Source organism: Lissotriton helveticus, chromosome 10 (assembly GCF_964261635.1).
Source record: "Lissotriton helveticus chromosome 10, aLisHel1.1, whole genome shotgun sequence".
NCBI lineage: Eukaryota > Metazoa > Chordata > Amphibia > Caudata > Salamandridae > Lissotriton > Lissotriton helveticus.
Window position 1 is genome coordinate 1,136,890,646 of NC_136071.1, and position 12,771 is coordinate 1,136,903,416.

Below are 12,771 nucleotides of genomic sequence, written 5' to 3' on the forward strand. Positions count from 1 at the left end.
GAAGAACACATAGAGGATTCGAATGCTGTTATCAACCAATGTCATAGCTGTTGTTTTATCCAATTCATTTGTGTATCACATGAGCAGGTCTATTGAAAATAAACGTTTTTACCTGGAGATGGTATTTGCTTGATCCCTTAACAACGGTGCATTTGTCCGTCATTGCGCTCACACTGTTCACCTGGACACAAAATTGTTAGCTATGACAGTTGTCCTGATCCACAGAAACAGTACCAGCACATACAACTAGTTGATATCTTTGATTTCTATGTAAAGTATGAAAGCAAATTTTAATAAGTAAACATTTTTGTGAGAATGATATGTGTTATTGTCAGTGCCTTTTTTAACTGTAGCGCAGCAACGCCTCTAATGCAAACCGATCTCAGATTATCAGAATAATCATGATTTAATCCCTAAGGGTGACTCTAGCACCACAGAGGTGACAAATAATAGGTTGACCTTTCATTTGGGCAAAGCACTACGCCACGCTCGCGTAGTTTGCGAAGTTTGCGCAACTTCGCACTACGCGAACTGCACGTAGCACAGTGCAAACACACGTAGCGTAGCGTAGCTTAGTGCAGCAGTAATTTTTTGCTTGCTCGCGGTCCTCAATGTCAAGTTGGCGACCGCAAGCAAGCAAAATTACATCCTGGCAAGACTTTTTCCCCGTTCACGATCAGCAACATCAAGTTGCCGATTGCGAGCGTGGAAAATAAACCTCCCGGCGAGATTCTCAATGTGGAGAGGTCTGGTTTCTCATTGCGAGTGGTCGCGTATGCTCGTGACCGCTCGCGATGAGAAACTGCCAGTCCGCGTTGAAAAAGCTGCCGCTCGAGTAAAAATGTCCTCGAGCGGCAGAAAACTACAGCTCGCAAGATGCCGTTTTCAATGATTGCACAGTGCCGGATGGTTGTCCGCACTGTGCAATCATTGAAAACTGCATCATGCACAGTGAGAACAGGGAATGACGCGTAGTGCGAAGTGCACTTCGAGTAGCTACATGTAGCGCTACTTCGCAAACTACGCCCAGCCCTAATATCCATCCTGCTAGAGCATTGTTCATAGTTCGCCTTTCCCTCAGCGCAGCAGGGTGACGTTGCTGCGTTGTGTTGCGTGAAACTTTTATACAAATTTACCTGAATTTATCCATTTCCTGCTGCACATTCAATTAGAAAAAATGTAATGAGATGAATACATGAGTGATCCTCAGACTGTTAACTACCTGGAACTACAGCTCAGCTCTTCAGTCTTTTGCTCACTGAGCCACTTCTGAGACAGAAGAGCACATGCAAATCAGAACATGTCCTGATCCATTCTGAACAGTACAGCATGAACTCCCAAGTCAGATCTTTTTTAGATGGGAACTCAAGCAAAGCCAGCCAGTATTATGGTATTTGGGCTTTAACAGTGAGATGATGCTTGAGTCCAATGGCACAGTGAGCATGGGAACCACATCTAGTCTTAGTGTTTACATATTAGTCGCACTCGGGACATCTCAGTAAGAAAAATAAAAAAAGTGATGTAAAAATGCTGAATGAATCTCAACTACTCCCACTCCTCGAGGCCCACTATTGCCTATGAAGGAATAGTGGGCTATGTCAGAGCTGAGGTCAGCATTCCAGGCATTGGTCCTTTTGCTGTGCAATAAAACCGAAGCGTCTTTAGAGGTTGGCGGATGGGATACTCGGTGAAATTGTGGTGGACATCCCGCCCACTGTGTTACAAGTAGCTTAGGCTTTAACCCCTCTACTGCGCCCGCGATTTTGCGGAAGTGCGGCACTTCCGCAAAACGGGCGGGGCTGCGTCGGCCATTGGCCGACGGCAGCACCAGTGAGGTAGCGTTGCCATCGGCCAATGGCCGACGGCAGCATGGAAGGGGTTAATGTATTTATAATACGGTGGACAGGACCTTTGTGAGGAGTATTCTATCATAAGGCCCTTAGATCCTGTTAAATGAAGAGCATCCAGCAATTACGCTATCATGGGGCATATGTGCAAAAAGGATCTAACTTGGGTACAAATTCAGTAGGATCTCCAATACCCAGTTGTTTTGCTAATCTATGTAAATACCTTAATTGGTGTGCTTGCCCTGGACCAGTTTTGTTTGTCAAGATTGGGGAAGCTGTGAACTCAAACACTTAGGTTTTTGCTATGGGGAACGGGAGAGATGCATTTTTAAATCCTTTTACTTTGCTTTGTGGGTCCCAAATATTAATTCCTTTTTATGCTGTTGCCCCTTTTAAAAAGTTCACAATCGAAAGAAGGAAACAAAGGAATGGTATCACAAAGTAGAGACAAGAAAGTGGGAAAGTAAAAAAGATGGGGTTACAAAAATAAGTAACCCTGGGCGGGCAACTTCGCTACGCCCACAAAGTGGGCGTAGTGTTGCCTACTTCGCCCTTTGCAAAGTAGGCGAAGCAGGCAACACTACGCCCACCGTTGCCCGCCACCCGCCTCCCTCCCGCCCTCCCTAAATGCTTTAAAAGAATATATAAATGAATTATAAAACCACTTACCTTGTCCGCTGCGGCCCCAGGGCTCCCGTTCGTCATCGCGCCGCCGGCGCGCGCGTCTTGGATACTAATGCGCATGCGCGGCAGCCCGCGCATGCGCATTTCTCGTGAGAAATGCACATGCGTGGGCGGCCGCGCATGCGCATTAGTATCTAAGACGGCGGCGCGATGACGAGCGGGAGCCCCGGGGACGCGGCGGACAAGGTAAGTGGTTTTATAATTCATTTATATATTCTTTTAAAGCATTTAGGGAGGGCGGGAGGGAGGCGGGTGGCGCGTAGTGGGGCTACGCGAAGTGCGTGGGTGGGCGTAGTTTTTTGCCCACTTCGCGAAGCCCCACTACGCCCACTACGCCCAGGGTTAAAAACAAGGCGATGCCGTTAGAGCATTGGGGAGATTGTTGAATCCTCCATTTTAAAGCCTTCAATGATGTGATACTATCTAATGACCTAAAATGATAAAGTTTGAGAATGTGACGAAATTGGTAAATAATCATTGCAAAGTGTTTTTAAATGTCAAATCAGACCCCGTAGCTGGGATCTCCATCTTAATTTGCTAATCTGCCCACCTCTCACGAGTTTGGGTAACCTCTAAGATGTTTCCAATTTACAGGCCATCCAAGATTCTTTAACCAGTTGTATGCTGGCATGGACCACTACTCTCTTGTGGCGCGTTTCATTACAGAAGCATTGAACCCCAGTATGTAAGTATAATCTTATTCTTCATATGTGCCATCCAGTTAGAGCAGTGTATACTTGGCTGAGGGCAAAAGACTTAAGACAATGGGCTCAGTGTCCATTGGAAGAGAAAGCCAAGCCTGCATTTAAGTATATAGAGGGCCTGGGTGCATCCGCTGATCTAAATTTGCAACTGCAGGTCTTAAATTAAGAGGTAAAACTCCCAAAACGACAATGGTGGATAATGATCGCACAGACGGATGCACTCATGATATAGAAGTAGCCAACGTGGGGAGGGTCACATTTTGACGGTCAAATGATGATGCGCCACTTGTAAAGTGCACAGCTGCCAGAATAGGGCCACATTTCATGCACATATGTCAAATAGTCTAGAGCTTTTAAAACCTTTCCACTCACATTGCAACTTTTGTTCAGGGGTGGGGGCAATTTCCACACCTGTTGGCTGTGCTCTGATACCCTGGTGTTTGGTGTTCACCTTGTGCATGATGTAGTAAGAAACAACTCCCAAAAATTGTTTGCAAATTCTGCCTCAACATTTTGCTGTTACATTATTTTGTGGTGTGATTAATATTCTAAAGAGGGTGCGTCAAAAAATCTCCAGTCACTGAGTGGGCGGTGTTGGTGTTGCAAAATAACTTTGCCTAATGAATATTAATTAGGCAGGTTGCTGTTTCTGCCCCCATGTTATTGGCTATGAACAGAGGGGTGGCAGTCTGCTTAGAACAGCGTGCATTGGTATATCCAAATGGGAAACATTATTTTTAAGAAGCTCATGTTCCTTAATGAAATGGTGTTGCTTTTAAAAAACGTTTTTTATTTGGGAACACATCAGGGTAGCAGGCAATTCTCCCATGGACCATTGCCAGCTCCCCCCGAGGTCGCCCAGCATTGTTCACAAAGAGGAAGGTCTCCCTAGGGCATGCTTTCCCCTTTGCTAATTGATTACCATGTCCTTTGAGGTGTTGGTAACTGATCATTGCCTTGCAACCACAATTGCAGTTGCACACCATTGATTCATTCCAGTATGAAAGTTAAAAAATGCATCTGTCAATATTTGAAAAAACACTTAATTTTAATTATTCAGAAAAATGCTGAATGGATTTACACCAAATAGCAAAAATAAACACAAACACCAGTGCCATTTGTCAACATACAAAATTTCGTGCAAATTTGTCTAGTGGTGTTTGAGTTATCATTTTCCTGAACTCTTTGAATAAGAAACACAAACTAAATGTTGGCACCCACTGATAGTATTTGTACACTTATTCAATCAACACAAATAGATACACATTTGTCTCATAATTGATCCAGAATGTGTTCTTGTACCAGTTCGGCCAACTGGAATTGGAGGGCCTGATTCACAAAGGTAAACTTACACTTTTGTGTAAATTTATGATTGTTTGCTATTCACAAAGGGATTCATGAGTAGTATCTATATGAGAGTGAAGTCTCCGCACATAAAAAGATAGGACAGTCCTATCTTTTTATATGGGGAGATTCTGCTTTCATAAAGATACTTCTTGTAAAATACCTTTGTGAATAGCAAACAATCGTAAACTTACACAGAAGTGTAAGCTTACCTTTGTGGATCAGGTCCTTAGAAATTTGAGATTCTCTTGGAAGAATTTTAGTGAGAAAATTATTCTTGAATGTTTGATTGGAATTGACAATTTAGATAACAAAATAGCTTACTGTAGACAAAATGTTCTTCCCAGGAAAAGCTCAAGTGGTGCTATGGGTATGATCTAAAACCTAAAGTACGCTAAAATTCCCCTATTATAGTTTGCTAGGCCATCATAATACCACCCCAATACATTGCTGATGACCAACACTCACATGAACTCACTCATGGCATCACTGGTGATATCACAGTTGAAGTCACTAATATTGTTATCGCCGACAAGGCATTCAATACACTTGTAAGGCAGCAATTTCAATAACACCTAATAAAAATCCTCACAGAAGTGACATAAATATCAATAGCAATGAATATCATTGACAGTTAATCGGTGTCTTCACAGTTATATTAAGCGATTACATATGTTCCTTTAGAACACTTGCACTAAATTCCATCATATAGTCAGAAATTCCTTAGTATTCTTATTACTCTCATGCAGGTCTATGTGTATCCATGTGGTATTGCCATATAGCAATGGCACTGGTAATGCTATTTGGAGATCATGTGTGATATATGGCAGGTCATGAGCAGAGTGCAGTGTTCATGGTTGCATCGCTAATTATAATTAGGGAATTTCAGAGAGGGTTTAGGGTTTGGATTGTAAACTTAGCATCCCTTCAATTTAAGCTTTTGTAAGAAATGTTTATGTTTCTAACATATGTTTTAGTTTGTGATCTTAGTGGCCAACAATATTATCCCTTTTTTGTTGTGCAATTTTATACTTTTGCCCCTGCCACAGATCAAGTCTGGAAGCCTAGAAATGAGTACAGTTCACTATCACAATATTCAATGGATGAGACTTTAGGATGGGGCACTCCACTAACTTTATATCTTCTATTTCTAAACACAGTTTCTCTAACACCCCCTCCCAGCTTTATCCTAAAGCATCTTGTTTACTTCAGGGAATTACTTGCTAGTTGCTAAACTAATCAGCACTAAACAAATATCAAAAACAATAGACAACACACTAACATTTCCAAACCAATCTAGTGAATCTAAAAAAACAATAAAAAGTGCAAATATTGGTTTAAGATACCTGGAGATGTGGATTTTAAAAGCTGTTGGGTCAAAAGATGTCCGTCGTAACATGGTGTTATGAAATTTAAAGTCAGTCCGTGTACATTGCCAAACAGGGACTCTGGAGGACACTCTTGCATCAAAGGAAAAATTAAGATAATGTTGCCATCAAGCTATTCTATCTCCCAATAGCCAGATGTCTAGGGGACGTGTCAGTTACCTTTTAGGGTGATATGAGTAAATTGAAATCTTCCTGACTTTTTCCGGGGACACTAGTCAAAGTTCTAAAAGCGAGATCAGTTGTGCCGTCCCTGCTTTCTGCTATTGACAATGGCACTTTAAGATGCTAAGTGACATTTTCCTTGTCACACCCAAGGCTACCAAAGAGCTGGGAGAGGTTTTTATAGTCCATCCACAGTTCAGGGTTGGGAGGCATGCTCAGCCACTAGCTTTCCAGTAAAGCCTCAAGCAAGGTCCATTGCAGACCACTGCCAACTGGTCAGATGGTTTGCGATCCTTGTGTGTCATGGTGGCAACATAAGGCAAGCCTAACTGACCTTGGAAAACACTTCCAGGGCAAAAGTGCCAGGAGAAACAGGTTCCTCTCAGTCTTTCTCCAGACATTCAATAAAAACTGTGCCCTGGGCGGTAAACATCCTTTACAATGAAACTTTTTCCACGCAGTACCTTTACAATGCAGGAATTACAACGCAAGTCGTTCCAAGGACTTGCGCTGGAGGGCGCTGTAGGATAGGGAATAGTTTAATTTACTATCCAAAACCTTCCCTACTATCCACGGGGACTGGAGTTGGAATAGTAAATTAAACTATTCACTATCCAGCGCCCCCCAACGCAAGTCGTTGTAACGACTTGCGTTGTAAAACCTGCGTTGTAAAGGCATGCGTGGAAAAAGCATGCTTTGTAACGACATACATCCGCCTTGGGCTATTCTGGTTTCTCTCCCTTTCCGTTGTATTGTGGAACCCATCTTTATGCTACAAACTAGCTTGATATTTATGAGAACTCCTGAGCCATCCTCCATAGAAGTCCTACACCACTGTCATTCCACTTTTGTATAATGTTTCTCTGTAGATCCCTACATTTGTTGATTCATAATTATCAGAACTCTTGCTCCAAGGCCCAGAGCTCCGAAATTCCACACAAGGACTGCCTTATTGAAATGAAGACCTGTGCAGCAGAATCCAACTATGAATATTTCTGAAAACAAGGAAAAGAAGTCTGGGAAACAGCCTAGTTCAAATGCCTCTCTCACACTGGGACTCTCTTTGGCATAAATGTAAAAAAGCCGTACCCAGCTTTTTCCTTTGCAATATCAATGGGACCTTCCCATTCCCATATCCCAATCCCAAGTTAGTTGGCCAATAATTACTTCTCCCAGCTGTTCTTCCAGCAGACCCACACTGTTGTTCTGTGGCAAGAAGTAGTTGGCAAGCCTAGCTAGAGGGATTATTACTGCAACTAGAGGGGTGTACAAGTAGTAGAACTTTATGACTTCTGGCAGTCCTCCAGGCAGCACAAACCATGTTATTACACTGCAACATGTATGTTATACTTAGCAAAAACCTGTCTTTACCACTCAACTATATATTTTTAAATAATACAAATACATTTTGAAGGAACTTTGTAACAGTTTTCTAACCCACAAATTAAAACTATAACTTTTATTTGCAAATGGGAATGTTTCATAGGAAAAGCCACCATTTTATACATTAAGCAGTAAGCCTTGTGGCAACAACAGGCACTGAAGAGTGGCTTATCTAATGTTTAAAAGTAGGGTTATCTACCTGTCGCAAAGGGTGTCTTGTCACTTGCTGCTGCAGAGATTTCAGCTGCAAACTCGAGCCTACAATGGTGGGGCCTAAATCCAGCTTTGCACATTCATATATGTGGATGTTATGCTGCAGTCCACATGTGACATTTCATTTGTTTGCACTGTTGTTTTCCCTGTGCCAACTTACTGTGGCGTTAATGAAAAGATAAATAAGCAAATTCAATGTAGCCATGTTGAGGGGTCAAAGCACACAACTGGATGAGTAGAGTTTAGGGTTGAAATGGCCTTTAGGGATCAGGATAGGTGGACTTTACGGGATTTTAGGTATCTGGAATGGGTGATATCTAGGAGAGGTAAGGGCATTTAAGGATCTAGCATGGGTGTAGTTTTGGTGTGGGGGTTTTTAGGAGTCAGGGTTGTGAAGAGGTCAGGGATGGATGGTGTTTAGGCATGGTGAGGGGTCAGCGAATTAAAAGCATAAAAAGTGTTTGAATGAATAAACTTTATTCAACAGAGTACAAACATAAAAGTATACACAGATGCACATAAAATCAAATAAAATGTGTTAAGATGCAAAGTAATTAAGTACATCCTCGATTGACAATCATTAAAAAGGAGAAGATACACTTCAAAAACATGTCAAAAGCGCTTGTTTGAAACGTAAAAGATATCAATTTGAAGTAATGTCCCCTGAAGTCAAGCTCTGAAAGAAATACCTCTGGCAAAACAATTTTTCAATGTAACCATTACATTTATACCTTAAAAAAAAGCATACAAAAACCAATTTTGAAAAAAAAGACATTCAATGAATTGGTTTCTATCAAGTGGTAAATGCCATTCATGCTGCAAATTTCTATTAAACAGTTTAGGTGAAATGGTTTCTCAGTAATGGTATTCCATCAAATCCTTTTTCTACGAAATCACATACAACCGGTTCAGGTGACTAACCACTCAGCTTGTGGCCCCCTGGCCTGTGGTTCAAAAGGGTAAATGAGAGGAAGATTAACATCTGAAAGAGTATTTCTGTGGGTCACTCCTGAAGGGCAGATACATTCCTTCTTTTTTATTATTGACTGTATTTATTCATTGGTTCCCTCTCTGAATAGGCTGGGGCGTGGAAGCTTCATTTAGAAACGGAAGGTACTCTGCATTATCAAACCACATTATAGGCCTTGTCCCTCAGATTTCAGGTTATTCTCATGACGTAGCACTTTCTTTTTATTCTTTAAGATTAAACAGGACAATTTCAAAGAGGTATTTTATATTGGTGAGTTCTACTAGCCAGAGGAAGGCTAGCCTCCCCTCCAAAACTAAGACTCATGCATGTTCACAACACCTCTGATTAAACGTGTTGCGCCTTTTGTCCTGTTGACCGGTCTTTCAACAGCTCTAACAACATAGCCCTGCAATAGAGAAACAAGGGCCAGATGTAGGTGGCTAAATACCGGTCGGTAACTCCGAAATTCGGTAAATGACTGCATTACCGACCGGTATTTAGCCATGTGCAATGTAAAAACCTACTTGCAAAATGAGGAATCGCTAAATAGCAATTCCTTATTTTGCTCTTGCATTTAAGGAATCGGAAATACTGATTCCTTAAATGCAATGTACGTAGCACTCAAAATAGTGCACTTCAGCCTTAAGGAATCGCTAATTACCACCAACTTCAAGTTGGTGGTAAGTAGCGATTTCCTTAAAAAAGCACTTTTTTGCTTTTTTAAATGTGTCATGTGGCACACATCCATGCCCTTAGGGCCTGTATGTGCGCCACATGTGTACACATGCACATTTCAGGGGTGGAACAGAGTGTCCTTTGGACACCCTGGCACCCTTGAAATACCTCCCGCTATTAGCGATTCGGTAATACCGAATCGCTAATAGTGAATATCTTTCCATTCATTCCTATGGGCCTCCTAGCCCATAGGAACGAATGGCTAGGTATTCCTTAATAACGAATCTCCATTACCGATTCGTTATTAAGGAATATTAAGGAATCGCTAATATTTTAGCGATTCCTACCTACATTCCATTTACAGAGTCCTTAATAGCGATTCGGTTAAAATCGCTATTAACCCCTTCGCCGCGGGAGTAATTCCCCTGCTGTGCTGGGGGGTAGGGGGAGCGCACAGCGCCCCGGTGCTCATTACGAGCTCAGCTCATCATGAGCCACGGTGGCCGTGTGCTCATGATGAGCTGAGCTAGTCACGGCCACACCTGTTTTCGTAGAACGCTCAGCACAGAGGGGGAATTATCCCTGCGTGTGAGCGATGCGGCCGTTATGGCGAGCTCGTCATGAGCACACGGCCACCGTGCCTCATGACGAGCTGAGCTCGCCATGAGCACCGATGTGGTTAAGGACTCGGTAAATGGAATATTAAGGAATTGCTAATATTTTAGCGATTCCTACCTACATTCCATTTACAGAGTCCTTAATAGCGATTTGGTTAAAATCGCTATTAACCCCTTCGCCGTGGGGGTATTTCCCCCGCTGTGCTGGGGTGCGGAGGGCGCGCACAGTGCCCTGGTGCTCGTGATGCGCTCAGCTCGTCATGAGTCACGGTGGCCGTGTGCTCATGCTGAGCTGAGCTCATCACGGCCACACCCGTTTCCGTAGAACGCTCAGCACAGCGGGGGAATTATCCCCGCGTGCGAGCGTTGCGGCCGATATGGCGAGCTCAGCTCGTCATGAGCACATGGCCACCGTGCCTCATGACAAGCTGAGCTCGTCATGAGCACCGATGTGCTCGGTAAATGGAATTTACATACATCTGGCCCCAATTTCTTTCTTCAAGTTTTCATTTACCCATACATATGATTAGGTGCGAATTAGGGCCCCCAGAAACGTTGGGTTCCCCTTGAAGAGTTAGGGGGGGGGGGTGCACGCAGGCGCAGCAGGGGCCTGTGTTACACTCCTGACTTCCCACCTTAGAAAAGGCAAGACAAGATAAACAGAATATCTGTAGGACAGAGAGTGACTCCCTTTTAAGCTAGCACAAAAATAAAACTGTAAACTGAAGTAGAAAAGTTTAGAGTTTTAAACCTGCCCATGCTTCTGACTTTTAACAGGGGTTCTGATTTCTCCTTTTCTCTATCGGAAACTGTATTGTATTGTAATTGCATTGATAGCGCTTACTACCCCTGACGAGGCGTCAAAGCGATTTTTCGGCGAGTCGCACGCTACTCCGGGATCCATAAAGGATTAGTGAAGAATGAGCAAAGTGAAAATAAAGATTTAGGTGGAGTAAGAACGATGTCTTTATTTGTGTTGAACACACAGCAGTATTGCTCAGAAATCACTGGCTGCTACTTAACCGTTCATCATTCTCAAATCATTAAAATGCGAACATTTTTGTTGGTTAACAGAAAACGTGCTTAGCATCAGCACCTAGCGACCACAGTGATGTGTGAGAGGGTTCTATAAAAGAGGGAGTTGTGTTATGTTCCATCCTAATATAATTGGATGCTGCCAGGAGATGAAAACAGGTTTTAATTGAAATTAGCATGCATGTTTGAGAGGGCATCATTAAACTGCTCATCATTATTGCTGGCGTCCCCATCACCATTTGTCCTACTTCTATTGTGCTTACCCTGTGAATTGCAGGACCTTGGGGCCGTCTGCATCTGCCTTGCATCTCTTTAGCAGATGTTCTGTGCGAGAACTCACAGCAAAGAGGCCATTTTCGAAGCCATCCCTGGCAAGGGTGAATTGGCCCTTTGTTTAAGGGTTACATTTATGGCTTGGCACATGGTTATTACGGAAATTGTTATTAATCCCCACAAGGGTGAAATCGTACTTGATTGAAAATGAAGCCCTTGGTGGGTTTTGTGTGTGGTTGATACTAACAGCTTATTTTTCTCTTTTCTCTTTTTAAAGCTATACATACGAGGTGTCTCCGGTTTTCCTGTTAGTGGAGGAAGCTGTCCTCACGAAAATGATTGAATTTATAGGATGGGAAGGTGGTGACGGTATTTTCAGCCCAGGTACAAAAAACAGTAGGGTTTCTTTACTTTGGTACACACGTGAAATATGGCAGCTGCGCGCATCTTCCGGGTAGTTGACCTTTTGAGAATATGCTCAAGGTGAAAATGTAACACAGGAGACATCTGGCAGGGTTATAAGTATTTGTTGAAAGTGTTTTGGCACACCAGAGAAAGAAAAAAACGCCACAGACAGCAATTCAGCTAAATGACATCACGGATGACATCATCCAGTGATTGTGAGTGTTTTAAAAAATGTTTATGAGCGTTAAATATGTATACTAAGGTCCACGTGGGTGGCTGTTTGCATGATTCAGTGGGTGCATGACCGACTGACTGACTGTATAACTGAGTGATTAGGTGTCTTAGTGAATGTTTGGGTGATTGACTGGTTATGTGAATGTCTGTACCTGTCTGTCAATTGGTGTCTAAGTGACTGAATGGGTTGGTGAGTAGATACAGACGTGGCTGGATGAGTGATTGATTGGCTTACTGAGAACCTCTATGGGTGTCTGAGTGTCTGTGTGGGTGGGTGAGTAAGTGAGTGTGTGACTGCCTGCATGGATGAGTTAGTGGGTGAGTCAGTGGCTGTATGGGTTAGTGACTGTGTGTGTGAAGGGCTGCATGGGAGAGTGAGTGTGTTTATGGCTCTGTGGGTGAGTAGATGTGTCAGTGGTATATTGGTGAGTACTGGGTATGTTACAGGCAGTATAGGTGAGTGACGGGGGATGTGAGTGACTGTATGGGTGAATGAGTGAATGTGAGGGTGGCTATATGGATGAGTGCATGCTTCTGTCAGTGACTGTACAGGTAAGTGAGTACGTGTTAGTATTTGTATGAGTAAGTGTGTGTGTGTTTAACTGTATGGGTTTGTAAGTGGCTGTGTGATTGACTGTATGGGTGAGTGATTAGGTGTGCGAGTAGCTCTATGGTTCACTGACTCAGTATGTGAGTGGTGGTATGTGTGTATAAGTGGATATGTTAATAGCTGTATTAGTGAGTGAGTGGGTGTATGAGTGGCTGTATGGGTGAGTGAGTGGATGTGTGTGCTGATCTATGAATCAGTGAGTAGCTGTGTAAGCACTGGTATGGGTG

General features: G+C 43.0%; 1 protein-coding gene across 1 annotated transcript in view; it reads left to right on the plus strand.

Annotated features, from left to right (window-relative positions):
• The window catches only part of GADL1 (glutamate decarboxylase like 1), a 654,887-nt gene that overhangs the window by 182,079 nt on the left and 460,037 nt on the right, over positions 1–12,771 (plus strand). Inside the window, exons 4-5 of the mRNA XM_078663939.1 lie at positions 3,126–3,216; positions 11,573–11,679. Coding sequence (XP_078520065.1) covers positions 3,126–3,216; positions 11,573–11,679 — 198 coding nt within the window. The remainder of the gene's footprint in view (positions 1–3,125; positions 3,217–11,572; positions 11,680–12,771) is intronic.